At 47.9% G+C, this 12202-nt stretch overlaps 1 protein-coding gene across 1 annotated transcript in view; it reads left to right on the forward strand.

The window, feature by feature from the left end:
- NOX4 (NADPH oxidase 4) overlaps nucleotides 1-11752 on the forward strand; it is a 267595-nt gene extending 255843 nt beyond the window's left edge. Inside the window, exons 17-18 of the mRNA XM_044286900.1 lie at nucleotides 8814-8914; nucleotides 11216-11752. Of these exons, the coding sequence (XP_044142835.1) occupies nucleotides 8814-8914; nucleotides 11216-11336 (222 nt within the window). The 3' untranslated portion in view covers nucleotides 11337-11752. The remainder of the gene's footprint in view (nucleotides 1-8813; nucleotides 8915-11215) is intronic.
- The last annotated feature ends 450 nt before the right edge of the window (nucleotides 11753-12202 follow it).

Here is a 12202-nt window from a genome sequence, read left to right on the forward strand (position 1 = left end):
ACCCCCCTGTAAGGCTCCATTCAGACGTCCGTATGCGTTTTGCGGATCCAATCCATGGATGCGTGGATCCGTAAAACACATGCAGACGTCTGAATGGAGCCTTACAGGGGGGTGATCATCCCATATAGACTCCCTGATCACCCCCCTGTAAGGCTCCATTCAGACGTCCGTATGCGTTTTACGGATCCGATCCATGGATGCGTGGATCCGTAAAACACATACGGGCGTCTGAATGGAGCCTTACAGGGGGGTGATCAATGACAGAGGGGTGATCAATGACAGGGGGGTGATCAATGACAGGGGGGTGATCAGGGAGTGTATATGGGGTGATCACCCCCCTGTCACTGATCACCCCCCTGTAAGGCTCCATTCAGACGTCCGTATGCGTTTTGCGGATCCGATCCATGGATGCGTGGATCCGTAAAACACATGCAGACGTCTGAATGGAGCCTTACAGGGGGGTGATCATCCCATATAGACTCCCTGATCACCCCCCTGTAAGGCTCCATTCAGACGTCCGTATGTGTTTTGCGGATCCGATCCATGTATCCGTGGATCAGTAAAAATCATACGGACGTCTGAATGGAGCCTTACAGAGGGGTGATCAATGACGGAGGTGATCAGGGAGTCTATATGGGTGATCACTCCTCTGTCATTGATCACCCCCCTGTAAGGCTCCATTCAGACGTCCGCATGTGTTTTGCAGATCCGATCCATGTATCCGTGGATCCGTAAAAATCATACGGACCTCTGAATGGAGCCTTACAGGGGGGTGATCAATGACAGGGGGGTGATCAGGGAGTCTATATGGGCTGATCAGTGGTTCATAAAGGGTTAATAAGTGACAGGGGGGGTGTAGTGTAGTGTAGTGGTGTTTGGTGCTACTTTACTGAGCTACCTGTGTCCTCTGGTGGTCGATCCAAACAAAAGGGACCACCAGAGGACCAGGTAGCAGGTATATTAGACGCTGTTATCAAAACAGCGTCTAATATACCTGTTAGGGGTTAAAAAAATCACATCTCCAGCCTGCCAGCGAACGATCGCCGCTGGCAGGCTGGAGATCCACTCGCTTACCTTCCGTTCCTGTGAGCGCGCGCGCCTGTGTGCGCGCGTTCACAGGAAATCTCGGCTCACGCGAGATGACGCCTATTGGCGTTAGCGTAGCCTGGGAGAGCCGCCGCGATGACGCCTTTCGGCGTTAGCGCGGCGCCAAGTGGTTAACCCAAAAGGCATGACCAGGTTTTCAAAATGACCCTCAGGGGTATTAAATGCGGTCTTCCACTCATCCCCCTCCCTGATCCTTCCCAGATTATATGCCCCCCTCAGATCCAATTTAGAGAACACCTTGGCGCCGACAATCTGACTAAACAAATCCGGAATCAAATGAAGGGGGTAAGGATCACGAATGGAAATACGGTTGAGCTCAATGAAGTCCAGACATGGTCTAAGGGTACCATCTTTTTTTTTTTGCAAAGAACAATCCAGCAGCCACTGGGGATTTGGATGGTCTGCTGTGACCCTTCGCCAAGCTCTCGTGATATACTCTCGCATAGCCTTTCTTTCGGGCTCCAAAAGATTATACAACCAAGATTTGGGCAGTTTAGCTCCAGGAATAATATTGACGGGACAATCATACTCCCGATGCGGGGGTAACTCCTGGTTACCACTCTCGGAAAACACATCAGAAAATTCGGAATGAACGAGAGTACAGTTTTAGTGGTGACCACAGAGAAAGACACATTAAGAAAGTTGTCCATGCAAAAATCACTCCAATTGAGAATGTCTCACTTGCCAGTCGATGGTAGGGTTATGTTTGCTTAACTATGGTAAGTCCAAAACCATCGGAGCAGGCAGACCCTCCAACACATAACACGAGATAGATTCCTGATGGAAATCACCCACATTTTTGGGTAAGAGGTGCAGAATCAATTCCAAAGACAGAAATGCTTAAATGCTTCTCTCTAGTGCACTAGTAGTCAACCCATGAATATGAACAAACTGTCCATTAATCAGGTTAACCCTGCCCCACTGTCGATAAATACCTCGATTTCCACAGTTTTGGACTCTAGCACCACCTCAGCAGACAGAAGAAACTTGGGTACTACCAGTAAATGACAAAAGTAAGTTTTCTTGCTCCCCACCCACACCACCAATAGTAATTTGGGGATTAAGCTTTTTTTTTTGTTTACACCTTGACGCTGAATGTACGGACAAATATTCACGAAATGTCCCTTCTTTCTACAACAAAAACAGACTCCTTTCATATGACCAGAGCTCTTACCAGCAGTCCCAGGAGTAGCTCCCCCCAACTGCATAGGCTCCTCACAAGGTGCAACCATAGGTGTCTCTTTACCATAAGTGTCAAAGGAAGCAGTACGTCCTGAGGATGAGGACCCTTAGATCTGCCCCTTAGACGTCTATCCAGACATACAGCAAGGGACATGGCTGCTTCCAATGACTCAGGTTTTTCATGAAAGGCCAACGCATCCTGCAGCCTCTCAGATAGACTCTGACAGAACTGGCTATGGAGAGCAGGATCATTCCACTCCGTATCCGTAGCCCATCTCCTAAATTCAGAGCAATAGATCTCCATGGAGCGTTCTCCCTGCCGTAAACCACGTAACTTGTTCTCAGCCCGAGAGATCCGGGTCATCATAAATAAGACCCAAGGCTCTTAAATATTCATCTACCGACTGGAGGGATGGTGATCCGGTCGGCAGAGAAAAAGCCCAAGACTGTGCATCATCCTTAAGCAAAGAAATGATCATACCCGACACGTTGACACTCATCCCCAGAAGAGTATGGATGCAGCTTAAAGTACAATTTACACGATTCCCTGAACCGAATGAAATTGTCACTACCCCCAGAAAATCTGTCCGGGAGGGCAACCTTAGGTTCAGGGCAGGCCTGGTACCCACCATCGGAACCAGCCGTCTGTGGTCTCTGAATCCGTAAGACTGTCGCGCAGAGGTCAGCTACCTCCAAAGACAGTCCCTGCAGCTGTTCGACCAGTACAGACATTGGATTCATGGCTGCACTGACCTGAACGAAATGGCGTTTTTTGTGGCGGTTGATAATGTCACGATCAGTGTGGGGGGGAAACTCCACACTGAACACAGGAGGGAAGGGGAACAGTAACTGTGCCTGGAAACTAGGGAAGAAACAGGTCACCCCCTAGACAACCCTAATCCGGGCCCTGACTACCTATCAATATGAATAGACCTTGAAGGTAGGAATATTCATAAGCAGGATACCTAGGCCCTCATTTCCCTATAAGGCCCTGGAATAAGTATAGAACCAGAGACTATCCATTTCTCCCCAGATGGACGAATGGAAGTCTCTGTCTCAGGCCCAGATACAACAGGGAATACAACAAATACAAACGCGACACTTAACTTCTGTTGAGATGGAAGAACAGGAACACCAGAGAGGATCTCACACCAGCTCAGCCAAACCCAAATTAAGCTATCAACCGCATAGTCTGAATGGTGGGGTGAGACTATAAAGGGTAGGAGTGATGACCATTGAGCAACAGCTGAGAAAAGGGAAGTGGTCATTAACCCTATCAACACTAAATAAAGAGAAATCAATGAGGCTGTTAGATTCCTCCACGCTCAGCCAATCTCCTTGATTTCCTGACATCAGTCACCTGAGGGACCATGACACGAGTTCCGGATTGGACTGTCGGAGCCCTTGAAGGACGAGCTCACCCGCGTCGGAGTACCCTATACCCTAGAGGCCCTGATGCGCCAGGTCACTCACCTGGACCGACGCTTCCGTGAAAGGCGTCAGGAGAGGCAGCTGACGCAACAACTACCGGCACGATGACCGGACTCCTGCTTCTCCAGTGGCCCGTTCCCGCTCCCACACTCGGAAATGTCACACCAGAAGAACCCATGCAGATTGGGGTTGTTCGTGGCCCCCTTTTCTGCAGTTGAAAGGACCAGACGGCGGGCTCTGCGCCTGTGCCCATACTGCGCCAAACCAGGCCACTTCTTGAAGGACTGCCCCATCAAACCTACGGCAGGTAGGCCGGACGTATCTTCACCTCGTGTACAACTAGTCATCTCACCTTACCATTCCTGTTTTCCTACAGTTGGACAAGAATGGCATTAATCTCTCTGCCATTATCGACTCGGGTGCCAGCAGCTGTTTCATGGACGAGGAACTGGCTCTTCAGTTGGGGATTCCATTGCGTCTGAAGAGTAATCCATCCCAGCTGCACATGGTGGACGGCAGCACCCTCCAGACTGGTCCCATCGCCATGGAATCCCATCCCGTGCTCCTCCGCATAGGTAACCATTACTCTGCTCTAGTCACGTGGGACATCGTGCCTTCTCCATTGTTTCCTGTCACCCTGGGTATCCCCTGGCTCTGGAAACACAATCCTTTGATTAACTTGGCCACTGGATCCATTACCTTTCGTTTCCCTCCCAGCTTTGTGGTGAGTGTTCTTTCCATCAACAAACCTCCTACAGCCCTTGGTACCCTCAAGCACGCCCTACCAGATAAATACCAGGAGTTTGCGGATGTGTTTGAGAAGAAGGGTGCCGATACCTTGCCGCCCCACAGGCCGTATGATTGCCCCATAGACCTACTCCCTGGGGCCCCGTTGCCATAAGGGCACCTGTATAATCTCTCAGAATCAGAATCCAAGACCCTAAAGGAATATATAGATGAGAATCTGTCAAAAGGGTTTATCCGCCCTTCTACTTCTTCCGTCGGAGCAGGCATCTTTTTCGTGGGAAAAAAGGATGGCGACCTCCGCCTCTGTGTGGATTAAAGGGCTCTCAACGATATCACCAAAAAGAACCTCTACCTGCTTCCCCTCATTCCCGATTTAATGGATAGGGTGAAGGAGGCTAGGTTCTTCACAAAAATTGACCTCTGGGGGGGCTACAATCTCGTCCGCATTCGGCAAGGCGACGAATGGAAGACGGCCTTTCGCTCACAATTCGGGCACTACGAGTATCTCGTAATGCTCTTTGGGCTCTGTAATACTCCAGCCACATTTCAGCACTTCATTAAATGACGTGTTCCTTGACTTTCTCGATTCATATGTGGTGGTATATCTAGACGACATACTTGTCTTTTCCCAGACATTGCCGAACACGAAAGACACGTCAAGTCGATCCACCGCCTCCGGACACATCAGCTTTATAGAAAACTGGAAAAAAGCACCTTTGAGGCAACATTTATTGAGTTCCTTGGCTATATTTTATCCCCAGGATGGGTGGAGATGGACCCCAGGAAGATCCAGGCCGTCCTGGAGTGGCCCGTACCCCGCAACCGCCAGATGGTCCAACAATTCATTGGCTTTGCCAATTTCTACAAGCGGTTCATTCAGGAATTTTCAGCCATCTGTGCCCCCATCACCGGACTAACCAAGAGCGGCACCATGTTTATGTGGACCCCGGAGGCCCACCAGGCATTCCAGCGTCTTAAACGCATGTTTACACAACTGGCACAGCCAGATGCCGCTCACCCATTCTATTTGGAGACGGACGCAACGGAGAGGGCGGTCGGAGCAGTGGTCTCCCAGTGCCGAGGGGAGAAGCAATTGTTACACCCGGTGGCCTTCTACTCCGCAAACTCACTAGGGCTGAATGCAATTATGACGTCGGCGAGCGGGAATTACTCGAGATCTCTAACCTCTTCCTACATGTGTTGCGGCTCCATGGCCTCCCGGATAACATTGTCTCTGACAGGGGCTCCCAATTCACATCCCGATTCTGGACCCACTTCTGCCGGAGTCTCCACATCACTCGCAGCCTATCTTCCGCATATAATCCACAAACCAACGGGCAAACCAAGAGGACCAATCAAACAATGGAGCAATATCTCAGGTGTTACTCCTCATATCTGCAAGATGATTGGGTGAGCCATCTCCCCCTGGCTGAATTCACGTACAACCACCAGCATTCACCCACTGGTCTCTTTCCATTTTTTGCCAACTACAGCTATCACCCCTTAACCCTTCCAGACCTACCTATTAACGCCCCTGTACCAGAGGTGACCCAGCGGCTCCGAGAACTACGGCGGGCGCTACTGCGGCAGCTCCAAGTTGCCCAGCGGCGCCAGAAGATACAAGCCGACTGCCGGAGGTTGGTGTCCCCACGGTATAAGAAAGGGGACAAAGTTCCCCTAATGTTTTAGAGAGTCAGCTCAGCAGCAGACCCTCACCCCTAATGTTTTAGAGGGTCACCAGCAGGCCCTTACCCATAATGTTTTAGATGGTCAGATCAGCAGCAGGCCCTCGCCCCTATTGTTTTAGATGGTCAGATCAGCAGCAGGCCCTCGCCCCTGTTTTAGATGATCACCAGCAGGCCCTTGCTCCTAATGTTTTAGAGGGTCACCAGCAGGCAATCAATCATCATTTTTCAAAAGGTGTGTATGATGCCCTCCTTTATGTGTAAGAAATGGTGTATTGGAGTGCTGGTTCCTTGTAATTTTGGGCAGCCCTTTCACTTAGTGCATAGGCTTTATAAGAGTCCCACTACCTGAACAATTGTACCACAATGTGAATGAGGCCCTCCTTTATGTGATACACAGGTTGTATCGGAGTGCCTCTTCCTTGTAATTTTTGGCAGCACTTGCACTTTATATACTCGGACAACATTGTTCCCAGCAGCGACCTGGGAGTCCAAGATGCATCCAGACATCCTCCCCATGCTGTTGCAGAACCATTTCAGTGGTGCTTCCATCAATTTCTGAACCAGACACCCTCCCCTCTTCAGAGCAGGGGGTGCCTGGTTTTATGCTCTGGTTCTCCCATTGACTTCCATTGTGCTCTGGTGCTCTGTAGAGCACCTGAGCATCCCAAAGTGTTCTACTTGAGCACCCGAGTACTTTGGTGCTTGATCAACACTATTGACTATCCTTTTTAGTATACTGTTGTTGAGTTGAAACCTTGACTAACCTTTACAGTAAACCTGAGTCAAACAGTTGACTTTTTTTACAGTACAATGGCTTCAGGATACAATATTTTCAACATATAGTGGTCATTTCTGACCAATCATAAGTTGAAACCAGACTCAACATACAATGCCTCAGACTCAGACCCAACCAATTGAAGCCAATAAAATAGCTGTATCAGTTGCTAGTTAGCAGCTATTCCTATCTGTTATATGTAAGAACTTGTTTTATCTTTCTTAGTTATCTGCTTATTTTTCTTAAATCTTCATTTTCTCTTATCTTAAATGACATTTTGGGGCTCTGGAACCGATTACTCAAGTTATAATGGTTTCAACATACAATGGTCATCCTGGAACCAATTAATATTGTAACTTGAGAGACCGCTGTACAGTTGAGTTGAACATTTGTCTATCCTTAGAGTACAGTTAAAGAGGACCTTTCACCGATTATGACACTGTGAACTAAGTATACAGACATGGAGAGCGGCGCCCGGGGATCTCACTGCACTTACTATTATCCCTGGGCGCCGCTCCGTTCTCCCGCTATGGCCTCCGGTATCTCCGCTCACTAAGTTATAGTAGGCGGAGATTTCAGTCACTAAGTTATGGTAGGCGGAGTCTGCCCTTGTTCTGCTCTAGCGCTGGCCAATCGCAGCGCAGAGCTCACAGCCTGGGAGGTTATTTTCTCCCAGGCTGTGAGCTCTGCAATGCGATTGGCCAGCGCTACAGAAGAACAAGGGCAGACTCCGCCTACCATAACTTTGTATGCCGGAGGGCATAGCAGGAGAACGGAGCGGCGCCCGGGGATAATAGTAAGTGCAGTGAGATCCCCGGGCGCCGCTCTCCATATCTGTATTCTTAGTTCACAGTGTAATAATCGGTGAAAGGTCCTCTTTAAGTCGAAAAGTTGATAATCCTATAAAGTATTGTTGAGTTAAAAAGTTGACTCTCCTTTAAAGTACAGCTGAGTTGAAAAGTTGACTATCCTTTACGGTACAGCTGAGGTAAAGGTAGACCGGCCATACACATGACTATTTTGGCATACATGTTAAACATACACGTCAGGAGAATTTTTCCACATGTGCCAAACATTCACTCCAAACATGGTGTGAACGTAGTCTTAACTATAGTAGGAGGCTCCGTTCTCCCACCTCTGTTGCCTCCAAGTCCTAAATGACAGGGCCAGGCAGCGCTCACATCTGTCTGCCAGCCCAGTGGTCTGGTGAAATATCGCGCCGTTTAGTATTCGGCGCAGGCGTGGTGAGGAAGCTGGCAGCCTGCGAGCGTCTTTCCCTCACCGCACCTGCGCCGAATGCTAAACGGCGCGAGATTTCACCAGAGCACAGGGCTGGCAGACAGATGCGAGCGCTGCCTGGCCCTGTCAATCAGGACTTGGAGGGAGGCGCCAAAGGTGGGAGAACGGAGCTTCTAGGAGCAGGAACAACCCCCCCCCCCCCCGCTCCTAGGGGCTAATTAGCATATTATAAAAGTTCGATTTCTGGCGTAACGGGGGCATAGATAAAAGTAGGAATAGGCTAGTTAGGTTTAGCTGACATTAGCACATCGCTAATGTCGGCTAGCTTAATAGGGTTAAATCTGGTGACAGAAACCCTTTAAATGTACATGAGTCCGAGAAAGATCAGCTGTAATACCATATTATACACGTGGGGATCGGTGCGCCTACCTTAACTCATATTCTCATTTATATCAATGGCCCATAGTCGACCTCTGTCTTGTGGCAGAATCAGTAGTAGCTGTTGCCCCCCCATTGGGTCTCGATGTCTTGGAGACAGGAACACAGACACAGCAGTGATACGGCGAATGTTATCAGAGCCGCGCACAATGTCTAATCTCTTCGTTCACAATTTTTTATGGATCCCACTGTGCCATTTCTTGCAGGAAATAATTGGTGAAAAATACCAGGCTTTGAACGCTCGGCTTATTATCGGACGCCCTGGCTGGAAACTTTTGTTTGATGAGATTGCCAAATCTAATAGACAGTAAGTAGCTGTCTGAGGTATTGTTCAGGGATCGGGGGGGGGGGGGGTCCATCGCACTGCATTATCGACTGTTAGCTCTGGGAGTTTTCTTTTCGAATAAACCCAAAGTCAGAGCCTCTAATGTCACTTGTAATTCCCATGTCATGGAGGAAAGCGGAGACGTCACAAAAGCTGATAGGAGTTCATTCCTTAAAAGATGCCAGAGTACAATGTGTATATGTGAAATTTAAAGGGGATGTACAAAATGAATAAAACATAGTTGTTTTCTTCCAAGAAAAAGCAATAAAAAAAAACTAACAAGGCCATTCTGACTATTACCATTGTGTTTATCGACTCTTCTCATTACCAAGTCCATCACTGAAATCTCTTATTCCCTGTAATTGCGCTGCATGCGCCTTAGGCTACTTTCACACTAGCGGCACGGACCTCCGGCAGGCTGTTCCGTCGGGTGAACAGCCTGTCGGATCCGTCCTGCCGCCAGTGACCTTGTGCCCCCGGACTGCCACTCTGTCCCCATTGACTATAATGGGGCGGGGGTGGAGTTCCGGCGGAGGCACGGCAGCGCATAGCGAGAGGCTGCTGGAATAAAACTGAGACATGTCCGACATTTATTCCGGCAGCCTCTCGCTGTGCTCTGCCGTGCCTCCGCTGGAACTCCGCACCGCCCCCATTATACTCAATGGGGATGGAGCGGCAGTTCGGGGGCACACGGTCACTGGCGGCAGGACGGATCCGACAGGCTGTTCACCCGACGGAACAGCCTGCCGGAGGTCCGCACCGCTAGTGTGAAAGTAGCCTTACCGTTCCACTAAAGAATCGGAGGGTTCACCCCCCGGGAGGAGAATAACATCTTCTGATATTAGAAAAACTGTTGGGTTCCATGCTGACACTGTAAAAAATTTGATACTAATAACGCAGCTTAGTCGTCGTTCTGATTAGTGAACATGGCGTTAGCAGAATTTGGTGCACGCCCTGTACTCATCAGTGATCACACTTCCTGAGAAGGAAGGAGAGCGTCCCTCCCTTCTCACTATCATGCGGCCGGCCTCTGCCTTCAATGTAAATGCGAAGCAGGCCACCTCCTCACATAATGGGCAACATGGGGTTAATGTTAAGTACATGATCAGTAGAGATGAGCGAAGTTATGGAAAACTCGATTCGGCTGCTTCGCCGAATTTCACAAAGAAATGCGTCAGAAAGTGCATTTCTTTGTATGTAGCAGGCACAATAATAAGGAATGGCGATCACACTGCCCCCTATCATTGAACCCCTCAGATACCGGGTTCATCGCTAATCGTAACATCTGAGGCTACCATTTAGGCCTTTCCAGGGTTAATCAGGTCAAGGCCTCATGCACACGACAGTATTTTTTCACGGTCCGCAAAACGGGGTTCCGTTGTTCCGTGATCCGTGTCCGTTTTTGTTTCCGTGTGTCTTCCTTTATTTTTGGAGGATCACCAGACATGAAGGAAATAGAAAAAAAATCTAAGTCAAGTTTGCCTTGCAAATGATAGAAAAAAAAACGGACACGGATCACGGACGCGGATGACAATCTTGTGTGCCTCCGTGTTTTTTCACGGACCCATTGACTTGAATGGGTCTGCGAACCGTTGTCATTTTTTTTTTCACGGACTGGAAACACGGATCACGGACACGGATGACAAACGGTGCATTTTCCGAATTTTCCACGGACCCATTGAAAGTCAATGGGTCCGCAGAAAATCACGGAAAACGGAACAACGGACACAGGACACAACAACGGTCGTGTGCATGAGGCCTAATAAATACTCACCTTATCAATCTGATCACATAGAGCCCGTCAATGACATCTTGATTGAAGACACCACACAAAATCATACATCACCGCTCTCGAGATTCTGCATGGTATCTTCAATCCAGATGGCTTTGACAGCAAATGGATGAGGTGAGTATGTACGGTATTTATTTATTTATTTTTACCTCCATTTCAGGGGAAATTTATTTAGTTACCACGAAGCACAAGGAAATTCGGTTTCACAGCTAAATTTATTTTTCCTGAAATTCAGATCAAAGTCAATTCGGACTTTATATTTCTGCGGGTGCTTCTTGGCACAGTGTCGATTTGGTATTGCGTATAGTAATAGTTTATTTGGTATCAAGCTCGAAATTTCTAATTCTGGTATTGTGACCACCCTAGTCTGAAGCTGACATTTTGAGGTGCTTTTAGTACCTCATCAGAGAAGTTGGACCTGCTTTCCTTGCATGATTTACCTGGGACTTGGATTATTTGTCATGTATAACAATGGCTTTGTATCTTCTTAGGAAATCTGTTGGAGTATTCTGCTGTGGGCCCAAAGGTCTTTCGAAAGATCTCCATAAGTTGTGTAACCGCCCCAATGCCTACGGGACCAGGTTTGAATACAACAAGGAATCCTTTAGCTGAAAAGAAATGTAGGAACAAGGGACTGAAGTGCAATTAAGGAAAACCAAAGAACATTAATCAATCACAATTCCCATCGAAGCAATTGACTCCATGCCATGGTTAGATGATTATCTTCAAGACACCATCACTTGCAGCTTATTCAATGCACTGATTTGTCAGAACAGACGTGATATGAGGTCTATGCACACCTAATGTTAAAAAATGTGGTAAAAACTGCTATGTGACCATGGCATGTGAATAGACCCCTATAGTTCTTATTTTCTCTTATGTTATGAAACCACTTGGAGCTTCTTGAAGCCACCTGAGATAACATTTCTAAGCAGTCTGCAAAGTATATATGTAGGTTATTTCCCCATGCCACTCATCAAATGGAGCTCAGTAGATAGATTAATTTTTAATTCCAAAAATATTTAATATTTCACTGTATATGATATATTATTTTCCTCACTAAGATTTTTTATTGTGTCCTTTCTGCAATACACAGAGGTCCCATATGTGGACAACTGTAATGTATTTGCTTGTCCATCATGTTCTGAGGTGTCACTGAAATTTTTTATTTTTTTTACTTTCACATTAGCGTCGCTGGATTCCGGCAGGCAGTTCCATCGCCAGAACTGCCTTCCGGATCCAGCAATCTGTATACAAACGGATACCATTTGTAGACGATCTGGGTGCGGATCCGTCTCACAAATGTACTGTAATACCGGATCCATCTCTCCGGATAAACGGATCGGCATGCACAGACCTCAAAACCGGATCCATTTTTCCGGAACACTAATACATTTCAATGTAAAATAATTCCGGCAAGTGTTCCGGATTTTTGGACAGAGAAAATACTGCAGCATGCTGCGGTATTTTCTCCGTCC

The sequence above is a fragment of the Bufo gargarizans genome, chromosome 3 (assembly GCF_014858855.1).
Source record: "Bufo gargarizans isolate SCDJY-AF-19 chromosome 3, ASM1485885v1, whole genome shotgun sequence".
Classification (NCBI taxonomy): Eukaryota; Metazoa; Chordata; class Amphibia; order Anura; family Bufonidae; genus Bufo; species Bufo gargarizans.